The following is a 17,091-nucleotide window of genomic DNA, read 5'->3' on the forward strand; positions in this document are numbered from 1 at the left end:
TCTCTACACGCCCATCGTGCCCTGACGAAGCTGTGGAAGTCTTTCGTCAGGGTCGCCAAGTGTGTCTTGGCTAGGACCATGAACATGTCCGGTGTCTTTTGTTCGCCGGCCATTGTCTCCACGGTCACTTGGAGGGAGAGAGAAGCAGCCAGTCTCTCCTTCGTATCCTGTTCTCTACGGAGGAGAAACTCGGATAGCTTGGGAAGGTTCTCGCTGGCGTCCAGCAATGTCAGCCTCCAACTTCCCGACTGAGAAGGTAAGCTGAATATCCTTCCTGTCCTTGTCGTCAGGTGGTAGGGCTAGGGAGAGGGGCCTACACTCTTCCAGTGTAGGGCAAGGTTTCCCCGCCTCCACTGCCTTCTGTACTGCCTTGAAGGACTTCTCCGCGAAGGGGAAGACCTTAGTATTGGGTGCAAGAAAGGATGGATGTTTCTTGCTGAGGGCCGGCACCTTGGAATTGGTGTAGCCCCTGTCCTTCAGGCAGCCAGCGAACAAAGCCTGAGCCTTAGAATGGTCAAATACTATGACCTCCTTAGGCTCTGTTTCCTCCTTGGAAACGGGTTCCGTCTTAAGACGAACGAAGCAGTCCAGGTAGGATTCGAAGCTGGGCTAGAATTCCCCGTCTTCGACGGGGACGGCACCCAGCTTGTCCGAGATAACAATCTTGTCGTTGGTAATGGGCATGTACTCGGCATGCTTCCATGGATTGATCTCGAAGCAGGAGGGAAGCTCCTTGACGTTGAGTCTCTTTTGAGACCCCCGGTGAAGTGTCATGCGAAGGATCTTCTTCTTGAGATCCGCATCCCTCTGTTTGATCTTCTCGTCGAAGATCGCCAGCATTGCCTGAATGGCAGCCAAGGTATTGTCCAGCTTCGTAGGCAATGGAGTGGACGATGTAGAGGGTCCGGGTTCTGGGGCAGGAACCGATGACACGCAGAGTGATGCGACATCCTCCTCCTCTGACTCAGGAGCCACCGTAGACTCCTCTTCCTGACCTTCAGCCAAAAGGTCTTTCTCGGTGTCCTCTGACACCTCTGACATCCTATCATCCTCTATGTGGATGTCCTTCATTGCATCCGAGACGTCTGAATCGACCGACAGCTGGATGCACGGGATCTCCGGGCGAGGCTGAGGGATAACAGCATCCGCAGATGCCCTAGGGAAGAGCAAGGCTCTCATGCACTCGCTAGGCAGATAAGGCCCCGTGGAGTTCTTCTGGAAACCACGCACCCACTTGCGTAGTTTCTCCCGAGCAATGTCCATTGACTCCGCAGACTGGGAAGTCTCAAACCCCTCACTAAGCAGGTCTTTACACGTGGTACATACCTGCGGGTCCCAATACCTCAGAGGCCCCTTCGTGATGGAGCAGCGGGAGTGCGTCCGGCACCCCAGATGGCCATAAAAGTCCTTGCGTCGAACGCTGCAGAACGCGTTCTCACACTGGACGTAGTCCTCCTGTAAAGAGAGGAGAAGAAAATGAGTATATTGGAGTCTATCACAGTAGACTTAAATATAATAATAATAATAATTATAATAGAAGATTCCTTTCTATCGTGTGAGCTTAGGATAGGTAAGCTGGAAATGAAATAGGAAAGACACATACGTGTGAATCCCGCCCAGCCAATTGCTGCGACCTTCCTCACTATTAATTCCAGGGCACCCTCTGTAAGGGGTCCAATGGAAGATTCTAGTCCATAGGGATAGAGTAGTGTAAACAACACCCATTTCCAAAGAATTAATAATGAGAATTAGGGGGCTGATGAACAATCAGTGTAAAGAAAAGGGGGATTCAGTCCCCAATTCAGGTAGGTCTCAACAAGAGACTGTGCATGGATGCACAGAGTATGTTGGAAAACTTATCTATTGTATAGTCATATACCTTAGTTTTCTGTCTGTGGTATGTTTCAATACTACAGATGTACTGGCTATTGTATACTGTATTCCTATACAATAGGCATTACTGGCATATTACCGGCCAGGCTAGTACTTGGAGATAATTCAACTGGCACAATAATTTGTACCTATATGGCTAGCAATCCGTCAGCATATCAACTGTCCACCGGACTGCCGGCGGGTCACCAACTGAAGGCACACCAACCCAGCCATTATACAATATGACTGAGTGGTGACCCAGAGCATACACTGCCGGCGACGGCAGAGTCAGATGTGACGTTGAATTAATGGCTGTCGGACCACAAACTCTGCTTGCCTTCTGCCGGCAGGATCAGTGGCCGGCAGTCAGCGTAGTTGCCAGCACTAGCCCATTGAGAGAGAGAAAGTAATGAGTGAAGGAAGATGAAAGGGTGGCGGCATAGCCACCCTGACACTGCCTTCCTCTGGAATGAGGGTTCGAATGGAAGGGGAGAACATATCATGATCAGGCTTCCACCCATCCGCAGCCCTGCCTTGTCAGTCGGCAAGGGCAACGGATGGCAGTCCAAGGGAGGATTGAAGAACACTCTAAAGTAAAAGGGGGGTCTCCAGCCGGTATGTAGGCCTGCAGAAAAGCCATCCCAGAACATCATGTGCTGAGAGGAAAGCTGAACGGCTAGGCTTAACAGACTGAAGACCGAGCCGGCCCTACAACCCGCCGGCACTCAGTGAGATTGTAGGACAGCGGACACAGAAGTATGATGGCTAGGCCATCACCAAAGGACAGAAGGGACAGGGAAAGGATCCTGTGTAAGATCTGAGAGGGGCCGGCGCATGCCGTCCCTCTCACGCCAACAAGGGAACTCTGTTTCAGTATCAGCACCATTCCAGGCGTAAGGATAGTACATTCTGCAGCCTACGGTGGGCTAATACAGTAAAGGGACCGGCATCATCAATCCGTCTAAAACTATAAGAGCAACAGAATTCCCATGCTTGTTTATCCAATATACTTCAGCCTAGGGTCTGCAAGCACAGGACTAGTCACTAGACTACAGGGAGAAGGGGATCTCATAACCCCTCCAAGTGCAGTCTAGGGGGGCAGAGCCCCCTATACCAACTGGCTATGTCCAACAGGGGAGTACATTCCCCCTAAAGAACAGCTAGAGGCACACAACAGGTACTCTGAGGTCCTGACCCAAACGCAAAGCTCATCAACAATGGCTTGGAAAGGGGCAGAAAACCCTAGCCTAACCTTACCAGAATTACATTTCAAGGCAAGAACGGCTAGGATTGTAGCCCTAGGCTACACTCAGAGGGAAGAAGAGATTAACTTATACATGAAGGTAACTGGGGAGATGTGTAAAAGTATACTAAAGCCACTAGTCTATTAGCCTAAAGACAGAGAGATCGGCTACCTGATTCATCGAGGCTCTTGTATACTATCATGGAAGAAGAAAACATGTGCAATCAATAAATCTTATACGCATGTTTTGCCTAGTATATCTTCATTTAAATATAATAACACAGGGAACACTTATTATATCATGCATGAAAGTAGACTAAAGCGCCTAGGCTAGGAAGCCTAGCATCAAGATTGGCTACGTCATTCGCCGAGATGAAGGAATAATCTAACTAATTCCTAGCAATAAAGACTACATAGCTAAAATGATATTTATGCTATATAAGTACCGGGAAGGTCGTTCTGGCTAACTAAATAACACATGCGTTACGAACGACAGCATCGGAGACGCCTCCGGTCTAGGCAACAGCTCTGCCACGAAACAAAAACCTTATTTATTTCGAGAGAAAAGTTACTTAACGGCCAGAGCTACATTTATACGATATACGAGGTAAATACTCAACTTTCCAGAGGTAGAAGAGGCTGAAGACTGCGACATGGTTATCAAAATAGCGAAAAGCACTGGGAAAAACACCTGGTCAGGACGCTACAGATAAAGGAATGAAGATGGCGGGCGGATGCGACGTCATCCAGGATGACGGTGAATATGACGTCATTCGAGTGCTCAAACAGTAACGCAGGAGGAGAGTTTTGTAACGGCTCCTCCTTTATCTTGCCACTTTACCCCCTCGAAGCGTAAACGCTATGTGAGGTGCAGATAGCTATGTGGCGTGTCAAGAATACGTCCCCTGTTATTATGTGATATCCTAAAAGGCAACTTTAGGGATATTCGTGCCAGAAGTTAGAATTCTGGAGACCTTTTGTTTAATTCTCTGGGAATATCGCTGTAGTTAAATATACCCTAGGAAGCTACTGAAGGAACCTTCCATCAGGACGACATGGCCTGAGCCCAAAAAACTAGTGTGCAGTCAAATTTACGCTACGTAGTACGCATAACAACCGATAGAGACCCACAAAACACTTTGTATCATTACTTAATATTTCGATAATGGGAATACTAATACTAATCGTTAGCCTATTGGAAGGAATTCACAGTATTGCCCGGTCGCTTTCTGCCGTGATATGACGTTACCAGACATAATATGAACTCAAAAGATATTAAAACTTTTCTTAATGTGTTTTTTACTGAAAATAGATACAGTGAACCCTCGCCACTTCGCGGTTCGACCATCGCGGATTCACCACTTCGCGGGTTTTTTCCATAACCCATATATATATATACATATCGCGGATTTTCCGGAAATTTCGAAAATACCGCGAAATCTGAAGACCCCCAAATACGATATTTTGTTACCTGTAATTCCATTAATACTGTAATTAGTAATATCTGCTCTTACTGATTGTTCATTGCATTACATATGATATATAATTCAGCACAGAAAGAAATAAAACACGAAAAGAGAATGTGATCATACGATAATACAGTACTGTATACAGTACGTAGTAAAATTAAATCGAACATGAAACGCAAATCAGATGCAGTCATACCATATTAGAATGGTGTAAGGCTGCTGATGGCTACTATACTACAAATGTAATGGATGTGCATCTTTTCCATGATTCTTTTGTATGTATACGTACGTAGTACTGCATCCAATAATATTCTTTGTTGCAAAAATCACATTTCGAATAAGCGTACGAGAGAGAGAGAGAGAGAGAGAGAGAGAGAGAGAGAGAGAGAGAGAGAGAGAGACATCCTACAAAAGAATAAAATAGCATACGTAAAGCTATTACGTGTATTATTATTGTCATTATTATTATTATTGTTGTTGTTGTTAATAAAATTATTATTGTTATTATTATTATCATTATTATTATTACTGTATTATTATCATACGATAATTCAGTACTGTATACAGTACGTAGTAAAATTAAATCGAATATGAAACGCAAATCAGATGCAGTCATACAATATTAGAATGGTGTAAGGCTGCTGAAGGCTACTACTGTACTACAAATGTAATGGATGTGCTTCTTTTCCATGAATCTTTTGTATGTATACGTACATACTACTGCATCCAATAATATTCTTTGTTGCAAAAATCACATTTCGAATAAGCGTACGAGAGAGAGAGAGATAGAGAGAGAGAGAGAGAGAGAGAGAGAGAGAGAGAGAGAGAGAGAGAGAGAGAGAGAGAGAGAGAGAGAGAGAGAAAGAGAGAGAGAGACACACACACATCCTACAAAAGAAAAAAATAACATACGTAAAGCTATTATTATTATTGTTGTTGTTAATAAAATTATGATTGTTATTATTATTATCGTTATTATTATTATTATTACAGTACTGTACTGTATTATTATCATTATTTATTATTATTATTATTAATACTGTACGTACGGTATGCGGGGGGGATCTTGTATGAGTTGGTAACCTACGCATCATATACTGTAAGACGGGTTGTGATTGGTTCAAGCGCTGATAGATGACGAATCAGAACTCAAGTTTTGTTATCTAGCCTGTGATTGGTGTTTTGCCCTCATCTCCAACCCGCAGCATCTAGGTTCTCGCGGGCCCGGGTCGTCCACTCTCTGTTCCCGCGTATCGCTGAGTAGACGTTCTTTAGTTTGTGAAGTTGTAATCTGTGCTGTGTGCGACCTTTTTAAGTTGAACTTTTTGTCAAATCCTACTGTACAATGCCTCCCAAGCGTTCTGCTTCTACTAAGGCTGGTAGTGAGCCTAAACGCCACCGAAGGATGACGACGATTGCTGAGAAGGTTACGCTTCTCGATATGTTAAAAGATGGTAGAAGTTACGCGTCCGCGGCGCGCCATTTTGGGATCAACGAATCTACTGTTCGCTATATCAAGAAGGACGAGGCGAACATTAGAAAGACGGCTGCAATCACCTTTAGCAGATCAGCGAAGCGAGTCGTTACAACGCGTAATAAAACGATCGTACGCATGGAAGGTGCTTTAGCTGTGTGGATTGCCGACTGCCGGAAGAAGAACATAGCCTTGGATACAAACACCATCCGAACAAAGGCTTTGAGCTTGTATCAGAATTTTGCTGCATAGGAACCTCAAGACAACGATGGCAACCATGCTGAAGAAGATGATGATGCAGATGATCCTCAACCAGGGACATCCACTGATTCCCAGCCTCAGAAACAACGTTTTTCCGCCAGCAAAGGATGGTTCGCGAAGTTTCAGAAACGCTTCGCCCTGAAAAGCGTTTCCCTGCATGGGGAGGCTGCTTCGGCTGACACTGCCGCTGCTGAAACTTACGTGAACCAGACGTTCAAGAATATTATCGCTGAAGGTGGATACAAGCCGGAAACAAGTCTTTAATATGGATGAGACCGGCTTGTTTTGGAAGAGAATGCCGTCGCGAACTTTCCTGTTCAAAGAGGAAGCCAAAGCCTCTGGCTTTAAAGCATTCAAGGATCGCGTTACCCTCGTGATGTGTGGCAATGCTGCTGGATTTATGCTAAAGCCGGGGCTTATTTACAAGTCGAAAAATCCTCGCGCTTTGAAAAATAAGAATAAGAATCTCCTTCCCGTGTACTGGATGCATAATCCAAAAGCATGGATTACGAAGATGCTGACCTCCAACTGGTTCCACCAGTGTTTCATCCCGCAAGTCAATGAATATCTCGTAGAGAAGGGCTTGCCATTCAAGATCCTTCTCCTTATGGATAACGCTGGTGGACACGCAACTGACCTGTCGCGTGAGGGCGTTCAGGTTGAGTTCCTGCCACCCAACACCACGTCATTAATTCAACCGATGGACCAGGGGGTTATCAGGGCGTTCAAGGCCCTCTACACGAAGAATACCTTGGCGGACCTCGTTGCGTGTGTGAATGCTGCCCAAGAGGATGAGGATGAAGATTTTAACTTGAAGGCGTACTGGCGGCAGTACACCATAGCCACGTGCCTGAAGAATATTCAGAAGGCACTTCAAGAGATGAAACCTGCAACTGTGAATGCGAGCTGGAAGAAGTTGTGGCCCGAGATTGTTTACGACGACGAGGGATTTACACCTGCTGAAATCCAACACTCTGCAGTACGCAAATCTGTGCAGTTGGCTGCCATAATTGGAGGTGACGGGTTTGGCGACATGACGATTGAAGACGTCGACGAGTTGTTGGACTGCCATTCCCAGCCCCTAACTGACGCAGACCTCGAAGACCTGACGAAATCGGCAAGCGAAGAAGAGAGTGAAACCCAGGAAGAGACCCAAGAAAATGTCGAAGAAACGGGCTTAACACTAGAACGGCTTGCCAAGGTCTGCAACCATATAAAGGAGGTGAAAGAAATGTTGCAAGAGTGGGACGAGGATATGGTTCGGTCGATGCAATTCTGCAACAAGGTTGATGACATAATGACTCCCTACAAGATGCTCTTAGATCGAAAAAAGAAGCAGCGGCAACAACTTCCGATCACAATGTTCTTCCAGCCTCGCAAAAAAGAGCCAGTTCCTCCTGCTACTACGCCTTCGGAAGAAATTGAAGAAGTTTCCCAGGAAGAAGTTGAAGAGGTGTCCCAGGAAGAAGTTGAAGAGGTGTCCCAGGAAAAGACACCTCCGTCTGAAGAGACGTAAAATACTACCTGGCTGCACAGTAGAACACATCATCAGCTTCATCATCATCATTTCTACTGTGCAGCAAATTCATCGCCATCATCATTCAAGTTTTTCTTGAACTTCTTTCGTGGTGAGTACAGTAACAATCTTTATTTTTTACTTTAATATTCTCACATTCTAAAACTGTATTTGTGCCTGTTTTATAGTTTAGTACTGTACGTACCGTATGCATTAAGTTAAAGGGAAGGTTTTAAAAGTCTACATGTTGTAACCTATCATATTTTTTTTGTTTAAAATTTACATTTACGTACGTAAAAAAAAAAACTCTCTCTCTCTCTCTCTCTCTCTCTCTCTCTCTCTCTCTCTCTCTCTCTCTCTCTCTCTCTCTCTCTCTCTCTCTCTCTCTCTCGTAAATAGATTTTTTTTGTTTAAAATTTACATTTACAGTACGTACGTAAAACAATCTCTCTCTCTCTCTCTCTCTCTCTCTCTCTCTCTCTCTCTCTCTCTCTCTCTCTCTCTCTCTCTCTCTCTCTCTCTCTCTCGTAAATTGTTTTCCTGCTTTGCTACGTACAATATGTACTGTACAGTACTGTATGATTTTATATCGATACGGTAAATTATATTTGTAAGGTAACATATTTTGTAAATGCTTTTACTGTAAATACTGTACTGTATCATTATTTATCACTATCATCATGCGCGTTAAATGCCTTGTTTGTTCTGCTCGTGGTTGTTTACTGAGCGTACAGTACTTTATGACGCCGTCGTTTCAGGCGGCGTCATAAAGAAAAACATTGTATTTGGAAGTCCTAAGAAAAATAAAGTAAAACATTGGTAATAAAAAAATCAACATACTGTATAATCAATATAATCGATGCAAAAACTAACCTATACATATATGTGTACACTAAATGAGTTTGTTTCTTCATTATGATCAGAGATGAACGTAAACAAAACATTGGTTGCCATTTTTTATCGTGCTTTTTAGGTATTTAGGAAACGCATGATATAAAATCGCCTTTAATATTTGTGCCTGTTTTAGTTTAGGGTGCTGTAGTACATACATTAAGTGTTCTGTACATTAAAGGGTAGTTTGTTAACAGTACTACGTACAAGGGAAGGTTTTAAAAGTCCGAATATACATGTTAAATAAATAGGTAAATATGATGTCACTACTTCGCGGAATTTCACCTATCGCGGCCGGGTCTGGAACCTATCTACCGCGATAAACGAGGGTTCACTGTACTGTATATTAACAATAAATGAAAATGATAATTTACCAAGATAAATCAGTTTATTTTCATACAAGAAAATAGATTATTTTCAAGGAAATATTCGTCCTATTTCCGATAGACTTGTGATGTCATCACCCTGAAAAAATCGTCGTAAAGGCGAATCGTCATACGTCGCATAGGTTGTAAGTCGAGCACTACCTGTTTAAGTGCACTACCGTATAAAGTACAGATGAGGCTAGGCTAGCCAAGCCCAGCTTACTGATACAGGATTGGAGTAAATTGTGCTATACATGCTCATTGCAGTATATGTACGGTACTACGTAGAATATTTTAGGGCCATTTATTTGAAGGGATTAGGGTATAATCCCAGCATGATGAAGAATATATATATATATATATATATATATATATATATATATATATATATATATATATATATATATATATAGTATAGCAATATATATATAGCTATATATATCTAGCTCTATATATACATATATATATATATATATATATATATATATATATATATATATATATATATATATATATATATATATATATATATATATGAGAGAGAGAGAGAGAGAGAGAGAGAGAGAGAGAGAGAGAGAGAGAGGAGAGAGAGAGAGAGAGAGAGAGAGAGAGAGAGAGAGAGAGAGCAGTTTGTATAGTAGAGTTGGGGGATGGTGGAGAAGGATTGGATTGGATTGATAATAGAAAATTGGCTGACCTAGAGTATGCAGATGATGCTGTTATTAGCAGAACACCACAGGGTTTGCAATGCTTTATTACCAGAATGCATGAAATATCCCAGGAGGTTGGACTCAAGATATATAGAAGAAAGACAAATTTGATGATAATGGAATATGCAATGGAAGATGAAATATCATTGAAAGGAGAAAGGATTTATGAGGTACAATCATTTAAATATTTAGAAACTATGATCTCTAATATAGGGTATTTAGAATTGGAGTTTAATGAAAGATTGAAAAAAGCAAATCAGACAATGGCTATGTTAAATAAAATTTGGAAAACAAATTGCCTGAAATTATACAAAAAAATCAGGCTATATATCAGTTTAGTGAGATCGGTATTACTGTATGGATATGAGTCGTGGTATGCCAATGAAACAATTCCAACAGATTTTGTTGATTTGAGAACAAAGCCATCAGAAGAATATTGGGAGTTAAATGGCAGGACAGGATTAGAAATGAAACTATAGGAGAGATTACTCGAGTGCCATATGTGGATGAGATCATGGTGAGGGGCAGATGGAGATGGTTTGGGCATGCTCTTTGTACTCCCCCTAGGGAGATTAGTTCACCAGACTTTCAACTGGGCTTCTCAAGGCACTAGAAGAGTTGGAAGACCCAGACCTACATGGGTGAGGACTATGAAGTGTGAAGTGGGAGGTGACGAATGGAGAAGTATTGATTTAAAAGCCCAAGATAAAGACGACTGGCGAAATCTAACTGAGGCCCTTTGCGTCAATAGGCGTAGGAGATGGTGATGATATATATGCACATATATAGACTAGAGTAAAGGATATTCTAACTACTGCACATGCAAGAAAAAGAAATGGACATGGGCAGGACAAATAATGAGAAGGCCAGATAATAGATGGAGATTAAGAATAACAGAATGGGTTCCTAGCGATTGCAAAAGAAGCAGGTGAAGAGAGGACAATGGATTGACGAACTAAGAGAATTTGTAGTATAAACTGTCATAGAAAGACCCTAACACATGTGAGTGGAAAGACATGTCTGAAGCCTTTGTTCTGCAGTCGACTAGTAATGGCTGATGATGGTGATGATATCTAAAAGCAAACAAACAACTGATATTTTCTATAACATAAACCATCTTTTTGGGATTTAAAATACTAGAACAGAAAAATTCCAATGCTGTACATATATAATCAACTAACATCACTTAAATTATACTCTAGCTTAATCTAGACATACAAAATATAAATTAGGAAAAAACTTCACACCTCTAATTAATCAACTTGCCTTAAGATCATGTGAAAATCATTTAATATATTTACTTCAATTAATGATTAATAAAAAGTATGTCTCTCATACTTACCGGGACCCAAACTACATAGGGGTGAATCTCATTACAGTCAGGCTTATTGGTACATAATAATGCCATCGTTGTATAGGATACGATGAAGATAGTTGCTACACAAGAGACCAAAAGGGCAAGACGCCCTCCCATTAAGTTAGATCCACTTTTATCATCAATGATCCCATACTGTGTAAGACCCTGGTACAACAAGCAGAAGACCATACCATACAAAAGGCTGCAAAGAGAAAAAAAAATATTCTTTGGATAAAAATTAAGTACTGTATTAAAACAAATTTTCAACAAATTTAAGCATCTTGAAATTCTACATACTTTATACATTTATTTAAATTGGTATACTGTATTCACCTATGATTATTTTTTAAATTTAAATATACTATTGTGTAGTTTTCTGTTAGCTTATGAGCTTGAATGCATAACATTCCAACAATAAAGGGACTAATGTATATAAAAAAAAAATAAAGCTCATTTGTCTTACTAAAGTATATTCCTGCTGCTTAGTTAGTTCTTGTTGTCTTAGAATGTAATCTCCTGATACTATAAAACTTTATTGTTCTGTAACTCTATATAAATCATAGCTATTTATAGGGATTATTACTTTTGGCATGGCTGAATGAGGAGTAATAAGACTTTTAGAGAGGGATAACTACCCCAACTGCTAGTTAGCGGGAGGAGTGAGGGGTAGCTGGCAACCTGGCTCATTCACAAACCTGGGGGGGAGCAAAGTCTGAGGCAGGTTTCTCCTTCGGGTAACCATCTCTCTCGGCCGCGAGTGAGGTTGCTCCAGAGAAACCTTGTTCCTGAGAGACCAACATATGACTTTGCTGAGTTTGTCAGAGCAGACTCCCTCTTCGGAGGAACCTGCATGGCTTTCCCCTGTGGGGATTCGTTGTGTATCGGTGTTTCTGACTCTCTCGTCACACTGGGTGTTCTCACCCCCCGCAGTAAGGAGATGTCTGTTCAGTCCCGTAAAGGACCGATACCCCGAGTCTCCGGGCTCTCGTCACGCTGAGCTTTCGGCCTCTTGTAACTCATCAGGTGCTCTCTATGATACAGCCAAGTGTGACTCTCCAACTGCTCATCACTTGAAAGCTGTGCATGGTTTGCCAGCTGCTAACTGCGCATCAGCTTTGCGGGTCTCGCCGACTTCTTATCACTTGTCCTCAGACAAGCAATTGTCACCTCACCATTAGGTGACGAGTGATAGTCTCTAGCCACAGAGAGACCTTCACACGAGACTAGACAATTTTCGGTCTTACTTGATGTGTGAGCGTAAATCGCCTGAACAAGCCCCCAAGGCTCATGGGACTCCACCTCCCCACCACTCTCCTATTATTAAGAGACAGCAACTCTCTACCAGAGCTCGCAAATCTCCCTCTCGGCACTTGCCACCTCGCCCCCTCGTTTTTGCCCTTGCATCAATCCCCGAGACCGACTGCTGTGATTCTCTCTTACGCTTGCAAGCATCTGTCTCCAAGGGATCGTCACCCACCAGGAGACCAGCTTGCCCGGTGTGAGCAGTATGGTGACGATTCCCATCACGAGGTACATCGGGCCCAGGGTGGACAACTGAAGGAGGCCCCGAAGCAGAGCATCGCTTCGAGGGATCAACACCCAGCAAACCCCCCGTGATTAGACTGGTGCAGCAATTATCAGGTAAGGAAACTATCCTTTCTTTACAGGATCCAGGACCTAGGGCATCTGGATGCCCAAGGAATACTCCTGCTAGCTTTACAGGTGGTAGGGAGCCCCCTGGCTGAGCGCACTGTTTAACGTAGTGCAACAGGCAGTGACGGGGGCCCTTCCCCTCTCTCAATCCATGGGTGGCACACTAAAATTTCTTCTATGTCTTCTCTCCTCCCCAGTTCTTCTCCTCCATCAGACCCTCAGATGAGTTCCTAAGGGTTGGCCCTTGCAGGGCCCTCTTCCAAGGAGAGACCCCTCTCCCTCCTGAAGAGGAATCAGGAGGAAGAAGTCGCAGAGAAGTCAGGGAGCCCCTTGCAGGTATGTGTGGCACCGATAGGATCAAAGGGGAAACGTAAGAGGATTAGGCCATTTCCCTCTAGAAATGACAGGGTGATTTTTCTGACAGATTCTTTTCGCCTCTTGCCTATAGAGGTGGTTCCACCAGAGTCTCGTTCTTCGTCCCAGCCCGACGTTATTCCCCCCTCTGGAGAGGACTAACATCCCCTCAGGAAAGACGCAGCACCAGGCTGTTCACACAGGGAGCCGAAGGCCTTGTTTACCATCCCCAAAGCCTCGGCGAGAGCTTCCATGCCTCAACAAGACAGCAAGAGAGGTCAAAAGGAGTCTCTCACTCTAGGGCGTCAGCAAGAGACGCCCTGGCTACAGCCAACCTTGACGACTTTGACCCACCCCGGGTTCCTATGGGTGAGAGCTTGGAGGTGGAGGAGCAATTAGATTATGAGGATGATCTATTGCCTGGAGCCACTAGCCCTAAGCTTAAAGAAGTGGAGCAGAAAAAGATCAAGCATGCCTTCTGGGAGGTCTTAGCCTGCATTAGAACCATCAATGGGCTGTCAAATCCATCAACAGCCCCACAAAGTGGTAAAGACACAGTCCTCGACCAGGTGTATGACACTCAAAGACCCCCGAGGGCCAGTGTAGCTTTTCCCTGGTCAAAACTCCTCTTGTCACCATCTGTGCAGCAAAGGAGATGAGGTGATCAATGAGCCTCTTTCATTATTACTTCTGGACCACTCTAGAGGCTATTATGAAAGTTGTTCCCTTCGATGGATTATCAGGACTCTGCCTCTTTCTTGATTTTGGAGATCATCAACCAAGAGAAAGTTGCAAAGTATATCATGCAGGCTACTTCATGGCTGGATCCCTGGTTGGGATTGGTAGGACACCTGATCGGGTCTGAGGACTGGTCACGTGAGTCCACCAGGAAGTCAATGGAGACCTTCCTTCTAAAGAGATAGGACTCGATCATTGATAGATTCCATTGACAACTCCCGCAAGTCGAGATATCAAAGCTGAGAGGCTCCTCTTTCAAGGGGAGTTCCATTTTCAACCTCAAAGGCATCAAGCGAGTAGCGAAGTGGAGGAAACCCAACAGGACTCCCTCTTCCAGAGGGCCCTGACATCATGGCCCTACCAACCACTGCCACAAAAGAAATAACCACCACACAAACTGCCGAAGAATAGGGCTATAGTCTCAAAATAACAGGTGTCCAAGAGGCCCTTTCAGGGTAACCGAAAAGGGTCAAAGCCCTTCCGTGGAGGGAAGGGAAATAGTGGAGCCGGCTGAGGCTACTCCTTCTACGACCGGCAATCCTTCCAACTGTCCACCTGTGAGGGGATGGCTGCAAAGTTGCTAGCAAAGGTGGCTGCAGTTTGGGCCAAATCCTGGACGGTGAAGGTGATTTGTTCAGGGTATCGCAACCCGTTCATTCATTTTCTCCCTCCTATGACTCGGGATCCGGTCCCAAAAAGCTCCTACGTGAAAGGGTCCACGAAATAGCTCTCCTTTCGGGCCGAAGTCCAGACCTTGTTGGAGAAGGGTGCTCTACAAGAGATCCTCGATGGGTCTCTAAGCTTCTTCAATCAACTCTTTCTCGAAAAAAAGGAGTCTGGAGGCTGGAGACCAGTCCTCAGACAAACTTCGTTCAAGATGGAGACAGCAGACACAGTCAGACAGGCAATAAGACCTCAGGACTTCATGTGCACACTAGATCTCAAGGACATACTTCCAGATCCCAGTCCATTTGTCTTAAAGGAAGTATCTAAGGATCATGTTCGACCAAAAAGCAATACCAGTTAAAGGTGCTGTGTTTCGTCTTTCTACGGCACCCCTGGTCTTTAAGAGAGGGTTTGCCCTATATCATCTTGGGCTCACAGAATTGGCATCCATCTCCTAAGATATCTGGACAACTGACTGATTCTAGCAGACTCAGTGTCTACCCTTCTCCATCACTGAGACAAGTTTCTGGGATTTTGCCAAGATCTGGGGATCATGGTAAACCTTGAGAAGTCACATCTGCTCCCCTCTCAAAGACTGGCATATCTAGACATGATCCGAGACACCGAACAGCACAAACCATTCCATCAAATGAAAGAATTCAGAGGCTGAGGGAGATAGCAGGGCCCTTCCTCAGGCAAAAAGAGCTTCCAGCCCCGAACTGGTTGCGTCTCATAGGCCACTTATCATCTCTGGCCTGTCTAGTTCCCAATGGTCACCTCAGGATCAGATCCTTCCAGTGGCGCCTCAAGTCCCACTGGAATCAAGCAAGCGATTCCCCGGACACCCTGGTTCAACTAGTGTCAGAGGTACTGATAGACCTCAGATGGTGGGTGGCAGATGAGAACCTCTGCAAAAGGGGTTGATCTTCTCGTCCCTCTTCTGGAACTGATGCTTTTTTCGGATGTATCAAAAGAAGGGTGGGGGCCTATATGCTGCACCACACCATCTGCAACCTTTGGTCCAAATCAGAAAGGTACCAGCATATATATCTTTCAAGAGATGAAGGTAGCCTTTCTTGCCCTCCAACAGTTCCTGGCGGGGCACTTCGTGGTCTTGATGAGTGATAACACCATGGTAGTAGCCTATATAAACAAACAAGGTGGTACCTTTTTGTAGCCCCTGTGCCATCTAGCAGTAGAGATACTCAGATGGGCGTAAGACAACTCGGTGTCCCTGTCTGCTCGCTTTCATTCCAGGCAAGAGGAATTTTCTTGCAGACAATCTGAGCAGAGCGACTCAGATAGTGGACTCTAGAGTGGTCTTTGAATCATCTTGTAGCCAACAAAGTTCTGACTTTGTGGGGTTCCATGACAGTGGATCTCTTCGCAACGGCCCATAATTTCAGATTCTCGCTCTATTGCTTCCCAGTCAAGGATCCCCAGGTTCTTTGGCAGGATGCATTCCAACAATATTGGGACAACACAATATGTACATATTTCCCCAGTACTGTCCGATGAGAAAAATACCCAACAAAGTCAGAATAAGCGAGAACTTATCAATGACACTGGTAGCTCCGCTATGGCATTACGTACAGTGGTTCCCAGACCTTCTGCAGCTCTTGACAGAGCTTCCGAGGGAACTTCCTCCACGACACGAGCTACTCAAACTCAACCACATGTGACCATATTCCACAGAGCCATAGCTTCGCTTCAACTTTACGCCTGGAAGCAATACTGGGTTATGAACATCAAAGTCAAAGAACAAACACTTAGATATTCTTCCCCTAGACCTAATTATACCCTTAGAATCTAAAAATAAATTTAAATTGGACACTAGAGGAGGTATATTATTAGTAATATTGGCACTGCTTTGTAAAAAATCCAATTCTACAGAAAAGTATTCTTTTTGTGCAATTTTCACCCAATACTCTAAGGCTTTCTTTTTAGGATCACCACCCTTTAATCTACAACAAAATTTGAACAAGTAACTGGTAATTCTTAATAATTGTTCATAATTTGACATTTCATTTATATTGAGAATACCAGCATTTACTTTATTTATTTGCATAGTGCACACTGTACTTATTTGATGCTTATAGTAAGGTGATATGCTCAATAAAGGGTAAAGAGGCCACTTGTCAAAATAATTACTCAACCATTCTGGACCTTCTAGCCAATAAGCTGATTTACTTAAATATTTAGTATAGGATAAACCTCTGGTGATCATGTCAGCAGGATTTTCTTCTGTATTTACATAGTGATATAAGACAGGTAGTTTAAATAGCTTAGATATTTCAACTTTAAGACCATCTGCCTCAAGTACTCTATTTCTAACAAATTTAGATTTTATTTTAGCTTCTCTGGTCAATAGCCAATTTAAAACCACTTGAGCATCAACACAATATTAATGAATTGAAAATTTATATTATTGTAGGCTTCTAGTAAGGAAGGTAAACATTTAAAAGCTAGAATTACTCCCATTAGTTCCAAAGTAGGGACACTATGCTCATTTCTCTTATTCG

General features: G+C 43.5%; 1 protein-coding gene across 1 annotated transcript in view; it reads right to left on the minus strand.

Annotated features, from left to right (window-relative positions):
* The window catches only part of LOC137618146 (N-acetylneuraminate 9-O-acetyltransferase), a 196,936-nt gene that overhangs the window by 13,996 nt on the left and 165,849 nt on the right, over positions 1-17,091 (minus strand). Inside the window, exon 14 of the mRNA XM_068348176.1 lies at positions 11,144-11,360. Coding sequence (XP_068204277.1) covers positions 11,144-11,360 — 217 coding nt within the window. The remainder of the gene's footprint in view (positions 1-11,143; positions 11,361-17,091) is intronic.

The sequence above is a fragment of the Palaemon carinicauda genome, chromosome 24, assembly GCF_036898095.1.
Source record: "Palaemon carinicauda isolate YSFRI2023 chromosome 24, ASM3689809v2, whole genome shotgun sequence".
In the NCBI taxonomy this organism is placed as follows: Eukaryota; Metazoa; Arthropoda; class Malacostraca; order Decapoda; family Palaemonidae; genus Palaemon; species Palaemon carinicauda.